Below are 10744 nucleotides of genomic sequence, written 5' to 3' on the forward strand. Positions count from 1 at the left end.
GGGAAAAGGAACGTTCCCGTGACTTGATTTTTCGATATGTGGTAGACGAGTTACACCTTTTCCTTGTCCAATTTTTTGGAAAATTGAAAGTTTTCAGAGATTATTGAAACTTCTTTGAGTCACTTGAAATTTCAAATCGGGCTGCCACATTAACCAACCTAACACATTGGACTGAATACACAGGTAGAACAAGTTTCGTTGTATTAATGAAATTTGTCATTAAAATTGAGCTAATGAAACAAATTCGTTAATAAGATATAGCGAAATTTTTGGTTACCATAATGAATATTCTGTTAGTCAACGAAAAGTTTCGTACTATTAATGAATATTTTCATTGTCTTAATGAAAATGTTTCGATATATCAATGAACAATTTTCGTTGGCTCAATTTTAATGAAATTTTCTTTGTGTGTAGTCTAAGTGAGACTGAATCAAATCGGTCTGCCACCTTATCCTTCGTGAACATTACTGGGAGCGATAGAAAATGTCATCTTCTCCTAACCACTTTTTTTTTTAAATTGAATGTTTAACGATTTTCTTAAAATGTGGTATTTTCACAGGAGGGGAAGCTTCTTCTTGCCAGACTTTTTAAGTGAAAAACTTAAATTAACATTTATCGACAGACATTTATTTGGCGGCCTATACTTATATAATGAGTTATCTATACACTGAAAAAAAATATTTTCGGGGGCCAACGATTTTATGTCCCTAAAATACAAATGCGAAATTTGCTTAGCACAGAAGACGCATTTCTCTGATATAAAGGTGTTTTCCTTGTCCAAAAGTCAAGAGCCTTTTTAATGAAGTCGTTTTGCCATATAATTAAGTGATTCGACTTATACCTGGGTATCTTTACATGAAAGAAAATTTATTTGGCTAAGGTCAACTTGACTTTAATGGTCCTGTATCCTTGCTTCAATTCTCCGCTTCTTTGGCTCGGAATCAATACCAAAATCATTAATGTAAAGACAAAATCTTTGGATACGGACATGCTTTTTTGTCAATGTAAAATAAATATTACATAATTATTATTTCTAATTTGACCAATGTAAATTTGGAATTTAGAATCTTACTTACTGTTATATGAAGTATTTGTGCAATATTGCATTGCTTCCAGATACACGAAAGTATATTGCCTCAGAATGCCAACCGACTCTATTATTAACAACTTTACTGCAAATTTTTTTGTTGAATTTCTCAGAAAAGGATGTGTAAATAGAAAGAAAAAAAGTGAACATTGTTTACATTGCCAACATGTAATATGGTCAGAAATTCTAAAACAAGCGTGGTATACCACAGAACATGTATGTTTATGCTGGAGACTGGGTTGACTCTTTGCTACGATTAAAATTGCTTAACTATTACTGAGACATACTTATTTTAACTTTGCCGCACTCACAATTTCCAAGTTTAAATTGTTTTTGTTAAATCAATTTTAAGTAAATTCAATTTAAGTTGAGTAATTCCGCAACACTTACTTCAAGAGAAAAGTTATTTGCAATAAACAAAAGTGTAGTATAATGATATCAAATGCTTAGAAAATGTGAATAACATGTATGCGCTTTATTATAGAAGGATACATGTACAGAATATTTGATATGTAATTTGGTTAGCGTATAATAACTTTGATCTACAAAAAATGTCCATACCAGAAATATTGAATCTAGACACCCCAGCTATATTTTATATACCGATCTACCAAATATGGTAGATTTTTGGTAGATTTGGTAGATTGGTTAAGTTCTTGGTGCTTTCGTAGATTTTGCAAAGTATTTCTCTCCAAAAAGAGTTACTTCAATTTCCTATAGAAATAAAGTTTTGGCAAATTTTCTATTTTCTAGGAATAAAATGTTGACAAATTTTTCTACAGGAATAAAATTGTGACAAAACTACCTATTGAAATAAAATTGTCTATAGAAATAAAATTTTGACAAAATTTTATATAGAAATGAAACTTTGACAAATATTTCTGTAGAGATAAAATTTTGACAAATATTTCTATAGAAATGAAATTTTGACAAAATTTTCAATAGCAATAAAATTTTTCTATAGCAATAAAATTTTGATAAAATATTCTATATGTTAGAAACAACATTTTGACAAAATTTTCTATAGAAATAAACTTTGGAAACAATTTTCTATAGAAATAAAATTTTGAAAAAATTTTCTGCAGAAATAAAATTTTGACAAAATTTTCTATAGGAATAAAATGTTGACAAATTTTTCTACAGGAATAAAATTGTGACAAAACTATCTATAGAAATAAAATTGTCTATAGAAATAAAATTTTGACAAAATTTTATATAAAAACAAAATTTTGACAAAATTTTATATAGAAATGAAACTTTGACAAATATTTCTGTAGAGATAAAATTTTGACAAATATTTCTATAGAAATGAAATTTTGACAAAATTTATTTGTGAAAAAATTTTCTATAGCAATAAAATTTTTCTATAACAATAAAATTTTGATAAAATATTCAATATGTTAGAAATAAAATTTTGACAAAATTTTCTATAGAAATAAACTTTGGAAACAATTTTCTATAGAAATAAAATTTTGAAAAAATTTTCTACAAAACTTTCTATAGGAATAAAATGTTGACAAATTTTTCTACAGGAATAAAATTGTGACAAAACTATCTATAGAAATAAAATTGTCTATAGAAATAAAATTTTGACAAAATTTTATATAAAAATAAAGTTTTGACAAAATTTTATATAGAAATGAAACTTTCACAAATGTTTCTGTAGAGATAAAATTTTGACAAATATTTCTATAGAAATGAAATTTTGACAAAATTTACTTGTGGCAAAATTTTCTATAGCTATAAAATTTTGATAAAATATGCTGTTTAATGATTTAACTGAATTATGATTGGGGATATCCATCCAGCGGGGTCGAATAGCTTGGATGCATCTGACAGAATTTTTCTCTTTGTGATAGGGGACACAATAGTAGGAGGCGTTATTTTATAAGAAAAGCTGTCGGATAAGGCATTCCATTGGATGCCGAGCGTTTTTGTGGAGCTTGTTTCCTGGAATTTCAAAAAATTCGAATCAAGAAGATTTTCTGTTGGGATCGAGGCCAAAATATCTGGCGAATTTGAAGTTATCTTCTTTAGAGGAAAACTAGCAGTTTTTAATAGAGCTATCAATTGAAAAAGAGAAGCTCGGGTGGAGCTCAAATCATGTCCGCCGGACAATATGTCATCAACATATGTTTCTTTCATGAGAATAGAAGCAGCTTGGGGAAACTCACTCATTGAGTCTCGAGCAAGTTGGATAAGTGTCCTTATTGCTAAATATGGAGCGCTGCTTACTCCAAAAGTAACCGTCGTTAGGGCATAATCCTTCACGGGGCAAACAGGAGTAGGCCGGAAAAGGATTCTTTGAAAAGGAGTATCTTCTTCATGGACTCGTATTTGGCGGTACATCTTTTCGATGTCACCACTAAATACGTATTTATAAAGACGTCAATTCAATATGAGAGTCATCATATCCGATTGAAGAGTGGGACCGACGTAGAGAACGTAATTTAAAGAATTTCCAGATCCAGATTTTTTTGACGCATTAAAAACTATGCGAACTTTCAGGTCTGATTACCGCGTGGTGGGGTAAGTAAAAAGACATATATTTACCCCGTGAATATATTTCACGAGAATCTGTGGGTTTCATATGGCCTAGTGAGAGATATTCCGACAAAACATTCTGATATGTCTCTTCCATGGCAGGTTTGGATCGGAGAGATTGTTCCATTCTAATATATTGCACGAACGCCTGCGATCTAGAAGAGCCGAGCGAAAGTTCATGTGGAAACTCAGGCTTGAACGGTAATTTAATCACATATCGCCCATCTAAATCGCGGGTTGTTGTCCTTTCGTATAATGATTCGCAATATTCGTCTTCTTTAGTTATAGAAGGACGAGATGGGACCTCTTCTAGCTCCCAAAAAAGTCTTAATTGGGTTGATATGGGGTCTTCTGTCGTTTCAGAAGCCTGTAATGAAAACGAGGATACTGTTTGTGTTTTAACGGGGCCACTTATTATCCACCCAAATATTGTTGCTTGAGCTATGAGTGAATTGCAAACTGTTTTCACTCCACACAACATAATTTTCGGTATTGCGTTGCTTCCAATCAAAAGATCGACTTGGCCTGGTTTATAGAATAATGGATCTGCCAAGTCTATATCTTTAATGCCGTCAAACGAAAATTGTGACGAAGGAAACGAGAAATTGGGTAAAAGCCGTGTGATTTTGGGAACAACAATAGCATTTAATTCTATTGTTCGATTGTGGGTTTCGGAGTACAATTTCATCGTACAGACAGAATTCGAGTTACCAATTATACTTCCTCCCATTCCACGAATTTGGAAGTTCTTGGACTCAGTGGGTAACCGAAGCTTCTGTTGTAGCCTTCGGGACACAAAAGTTTTTTCCGATCCCTGATCAATAAAAGCACGGGCTGAAAATGTTTCCCCCAAATGGGAAATTTTCACAATAGCTGTTGGGAGCAATGTGTTTTCGGAAGAAGCTGATGGGTCTGCAATGAAGTGGGATGCAATTTGAGTTTGTGTGACACATGCGGGAATTTCTTCTGGTTGTGGAGGAGCAATAGTGGTATTGCTGACAGTTGTGGGATTGGCAACTGTATAATGCAAAAGTGTATGATGATCCTTCTTACACTGAGCGCAAACGAATTTGCTTTTACACTCTTTTCGGAGATGAGTGTATGAGAGGCAGTTTAAGCAAATTTTGTTTGAAAATGCAAATTCATTTCGAACTCTAGGCTCAAGGGCTTTAAATTGAGGGCAATGTTTTAAAGCATGATTCATTTTACAAAATTTGCAGGGAAATTGTTGGTTTCCCTCTGTAGTAAAAGTGTGAGTTTCCAAATTCTTTCTTTTGGCGTTAGGTTTACCACCTTGAATGCAATTCAATCGTTCCACAACCTCATATCGATTGGTGAGAAATGTGTCCATTTCGGACCATTTTGGTAACTCTCTATGAGACTTTAGGGATTGTTCCCATAGAGCTAGTGTGTCATGAGGTAGTTTTGTTGAGCAAACATAAACTAAGATTGGATCCCAATCGTTAGTCGGAATACCTTGAGCCTTGAGAGCGGCTAGGCAGTCATTAATGGTAATTTGTATCTCTTGGATTGATTCGCTGCTTTCCGTGAGAACAGGCTCGAGATTGAGGAGTATTTTTAACTGATCGTCAACCAGTATGCGTTTATTTTCATACCGGGATTTGAGAGCCTCCCAGGCTAATGAAAAATTTTCCCCACATAGTTTGTATTTCTTTACTATGGTGGCGGCCTGACCTTTAACTTTAAGGCGAAGGTGGTACAATTTTTGAACCGCGGACAACTTGGGATGTTCACCATACACGGCGGTGAACATGTCCCTGAATGCGGGCCACTCCTCATAGCCTCCGTAAAATATCTCCGTATCGCACGGGGGAACTTTGATACAAGAGAATGATTTATCTTGTGCGTGGGATTCTTCGAAATTGTGATTCGAACTGAAATTTGTGGGTGCTATTAAAGCTTTCTGAGCGTCAAGTATCTCAGATTTGCACTTATGAAACTGCTTTGTACAATTTGCATATTTTTCCCTCGCAGACTCTAACAACCGTCTTTTCTCGGTGTCCTCATTCTTGAGGTTTGCGAGATCGGTTGTACACAATCTCCGGTATGATTTTTGTAGTGTGCTCCAACGATCGTGAAGATCCTGAAGAGTGACTTCCAAGAGGGTGTCCGTCAGAACACCACTCTTTTCAAAATCAGCACAAAACGTGACAAGGTCATCCGAATCAAAAATGAAATCTTCCATGGCAAAATGAATATACTATTAGTAAAGAGTGGACTGTATCGGATATATTTCGACCGAGATTTGTCGATATTACAGAAAAAGTAAAATTAAATACTCTTTTCTGCTTAAAAATGCTTAATTTTCAACCGCAAAAAGATCACTTTCAGAAGGAAAATATTTTATCACTATATTAATTTATTCAGTTTTCATACGTAATCCAAAATCAGGAATTGGTAACAATTAAATTTCCGCACTTGACCAATTTCTTATTGATATTTCAAACGATCTTTATGAATTGATTTACCCTTCTAATACCAATGGAAAGGATAATTCTTTTTGACAAAAATTCCAGAAATGTATATTCAAAACTTTTTGTGTGTTTGTTTTCTTTTTTTTTCACTGTGCTTAAATCTGCGAAAACAGACCTATTGTGAGAGTTTTGTTTTCTTCTTATAATTTGAAAGAGCGCCTGGCCGTACAAACACACATACAGAATATACTCTACACCAGGGATGGGCAGAGAGGATTTGTGTTTGTGTGCGTTTTCAATTGATCGCTCTCTTTATGCACTTCGAGAAATGATACTTAATAATTATATTAAGTTAGTTTTTTTTATGAGATTTTTATGAAAGACTTTAAAGACGTATTTCTGTCATTGATACAGAATTTTAATGTAATTAACTTTTTAACGAAACGAAACATTATTTGGATGTCCAAAGACGCACTGTACTAAAAATTACCATATAAAATATTAAGTGTTTTTTGTTTGTTGTGTATTTTCCTTTGATTCGAAATAGTAAAATAAATAATATTTTTAGGTTTTCAAATACGCACAGTACAAAAAATTCAATAATTATTAAAAAGATATTTTTTTATTACATCTGGTTATTATTTAATTGATAGTTATGAATTCTGGAAACAAAAAATTATATTGCAAGTACTCATTTATTTCAAATTTCATGTAATCGCTGAACAACATGCGACAACACACCCAGCTCGATCGGTTGCTCAAGCGAGACTGAAATGTGTTTTCAAAATACAAATTCATTTCGTCGTCTGTTTTGAGAGTTAACTGAGCGAGAGAATATTTGGGTGAGCAAGAGAAAAACGCCGCGTAGTCTCTTTGCCCATCGCTGCTCTACACTTTTTAATTGCAAAGGGAGTGATCACAAGAGAATGGGTGAAACTGTCATCGATATTTAAGAGAATAAGGAGAGACTCTTTTTTATATTTATATATATCGTAAATAAAGAGATGTTGAGATAAATGTTTCAAGACTTAAAAAGAGTTGATGAATATCGTGTGACTTAATACCATTCGATATTTCGTTATCGAAAAGATAATATTTATTAAAAGTTCATGGAATGAGAAATGAATATGATAAAATCAAATTTTATGAACTTACAGGTTTCGATTTTATATTGGGAAATCGATGGTTCAATATTGATTAGTTATTCCGCTGGAAGATGAAGTTATCCAATTTTTATATGTTATATTTATCTATTCCTTATGTTCACTTTCTGTCATTTTGGATTATTTCATATGAAATAGAATTTTATGTAAACACGTGGAATTTCGTATTTCTTTTGTTTTATTTTGGTTTCACTTGTACTTAAAGAAAAGCCGCAATCGTCATGCTAACACATATTTTTTTTTTCAAGAAAGGTAGAATGTAAAAACCGTTATACACGAAGCCTTTTCATTGGGGGTTCTCGGCCCGAAATGAATAATTCTTTCAAATGTACAGTTAATACCTTATATTTCATAAAATTTTCGATGATTCGTTTTCCAAAAATATACAATTAGGAAAATATAATTATTTCTGAAAACTCGCGTAATTTGGGACTATGCACCCGCGAAAGTCTTTATTGATCGATTTTAATCAGAATTTCCCAAATATATAACTAATTACGAATTCTTTATAATTAGCACAATTTATTGCAGCCTTTTCGTTTCTTTTCACAAAATTTTACGTCTTTCGTATCCAAAATACCGATTTTTCGTATTTATTTTTTGAAGACCACGCGGTTTAATGGAAGTGGGAGAAAGACTGATACGTCAATTAAGCCAAACTGGGAGTGTAAGCTTAAGAAACAGAGACGTTCGCTAATAATGTCCAGTGATGATTATTTTAGAATACTACAGGTAGCTGTCCAAAGACGCACGAAGGACCATGTTTAATGATTTAACTACCATTAGAAATCAATTTCCATAAATAATTAAATTATCAAATTGAGTTGCGGGACATGCAACTTTAAAGGACTTCTAGAGAAAAACTCCTTTTGATTTACCTTTTATTTAGGAATATTATTTTACCTATTCGCTGGATACAAACAAGAGAATCGTTTGTGGGAAAAAAAAGAGAATTGGAGTCAGAGTTTTTTGGAGTCAATCTTACATTTTATTTCCGCTTATGATCTGCAATCGTTGCTGGTTACGATGGTAAAGAAGACTGATTTCTATTCATTAGGCAGTTCTTTACCTCGGTTTTAAGGTATAAAAAGAGAAAGATATATGAATACAAATTTGTTTTAAAGAATTCATGGTTGTTTTTAAAAGTAATAAATTGATAATAACGTACTAATAATAGTTAATTTCAGCTGTTAGATTTGAATTCATTTTAGACAAATATATAAAAATAAAATAAAAGGAGAAACTATGTTAAACATATGCTATATGTTAGAAATAAAATTTTGACAAAATTTTCTATAGAAATCAAATTTGGAAACAATTTTCTATAGAAATAAAATTTTGAAAAAAATTTTCTATAGAAATAAAATGGTGACAAAATTCTGTAGAGATAACATTTTGACAAATATTTCTATAGAAATTAAATTTTGAAAAAAAAAAATCTATAGAAATAAAATGTTGACAAAATTTTCTATAGAAATAACATTTTGACAAAATTTTCTTATATATTTATTTATTTATATATTTACAATCATAATGAATTATGAAAATAAACAGGTAATATAGGTGCTAACAACATGGGGACTTGTTTCATGGAGCCAAAATTTTGACAAAATTTTCTATAGAAATAAAAATTTCTAGAAACATTTTCTATAGAAATAAAATGTTGACAAAATTTTCTATAGAAATAAAATTGTGACAAAGCTATCTATAGAAATAAAATTGTGACTAAACTATCTATAGAAATAAAATTTTGATAAAATTTTATATAGAAATAAAACTTTGACAACATTTTATATAGAAATAAAACTTTGACAACATTTTATATAGAAATAAAATTTTGACAAAATTTTCTATAGAAATAATATTTTGCAAAATTTTCTATAGAAATAATATTTTGCAAAATTTTCTATAGAAATAAAATTTTGACAAAATTTTCTATAGAAATATAATTTTGACAAAATTTTCTATAGAAATAAAATTTTGACAAAATTTTCTATAGAAATAAAATTTTGACAAAACTATCTATAAAAATAAAATTGTGACTAAACTGTCTATAGAAATAAAATTTTGATAAAATTTTATATAGAAATAAAACTTTGAAAAAATTTTATATAGAAGTAAAACTTTGACAAAATTGTCTATAGAAATAAAATTTTGACAACATTTAGACAAAATTTTCTATAGAAAAAACATTTGACAAAAATTTGTATAAAAATAAAGTTTTGACAAATTTTTCTGTAGAGATAAAATTTTGACAAATATTTCTATAGAAATGAAATTTTGACAAAATTTACTTGTGACAAAATTTTCTATAGCAATAAAATGTTTATAAAATATTCTATAGAAATACAATTTTGACATACTTTTCTATAGAAATAAACTTTGGAAACAATTTTCTATAGAAATAAAATTTTGAAAAAATTTTCTATAGAAATAAAATGTTGACAAAATTTTGTATATAAATAACATTTTGACAAAATTTTCTATAGAAAGAAAATGTTGACAAAATTTTCTATAGAAATAAAGTGTTGACAAAATGTTCTATAGAAATAAAATGTTGACAAATTTTTCTATAGGAATAAAATTGTGACAAAACTATCTATAGAAATAAAATTGTGACTAAACTGTCTATAGAAATAAAATTTTGATAAAATTTTATATAGAAATAAAATTTTGACAAAATTTTCTATACAAATAAAATTTTGCAAAATTTTCTATAGATATAATATTTTGACAAAATTTTCTATAGAAATAAAATTTTGACAAAATTTTCTATAGAAATAAAATTTTGACAAAATTTTCTGTAAAAATGAAATTTTGACAAAATTTTCTATAGAAATTACATTTTGACAAAATTTTCTATAAAAATAAAATTTTGACAAAGTTTTCTATAGAAATAAAATGTTGACAAAATTTTCTATAGAAATAAAATGTTGACAACATTTTCTATCGAAATAAAATTGTGACAAAACTATCTACAGAAATAAAATTGTGATTAAACTGTCTATAGAAATAAAATTTTGACAAAATTTTCTATAGAAATAAAATCTTCACAAAATTTAATATAGAAATAAAATTTTGAAAAAAAAATTTTCTATAGAAATAAAATGTTGACAAAATTTTCTATAGAAATAAAATTTTCACAAAATTGTCTATAGAAATAAAATTTTGACGAAGTTTTCTATAGAAATAAAATTTTGACAAAATTGTCTATAGAAATAAAATTTTGACAAAATTTCCTATAGAAATAAAATTTTAACAAAAATTTTCTATAGAAATAAAATTTTGACAAATTTGTCTATAAAAATAAAACTTTGAAAAAAGTTTTCTATAGAATAAAATGTTGACAAATTTTCTATAGGAATCACAATGGACTGAATAGTCTAAGTGAGCCTGAATCTTAATCGGGCTGCTTTAACCTTCTATAGGAATACAATTTTGACAAAATTTTCTATAAAAATAAAATTTTGACAAAATTTTCTATAGAAATAAAATGTTGACAAAATTTTCTATAG

General features: G+C 29.4%; 2 protein-coding genes across 2 annotated transcripts; both read right to left on the reverse strand.

Moving 5' to 3' along the window:
- Positions 1–2854: 2854 nt before the first annotated feature.
- Positions 2855–3436, reverse strand: LOC142239969 (uncharacterized). Its single transcript, XM_075311697.1, has one exon. It carries the CDS (start codon positions 3434–3436, stop codon positions 2855–2857), a length of 582 nt encoding a protein of 193 aa, XP_075167812.1.
- Positions 3437–3572: 136 nt separating this feature from the next.
- On the reverse strand, positions 3573–5837 carry LOC142239970 (uncharacterized). Its single transcript, XM_075311698.1, has one exon. It carries the CDS (start codon positions 5835–5837, stop codon positions 3573–3575), a length of 2265 nt encoding a protein of 754 aa, XP_075167813.1.
- Between the last annotated feature and the right edge of the window lie 4907 nt (positions 5838–10744).

Source organism: Haematobia irritans, chromosome 5 (genome assembly GCF_050003625.1).
Source record: "Haematobia irritans isolate KBUSLIRL chromosome 5, ASM5000362v1, whole genome shotgun sequence".
Lineage (NCBI taxonomy): Eukaryota > Metazoa > Arthropoda > Insecta > Diptera > Muscidae > Haematobia > Haematobia irritans.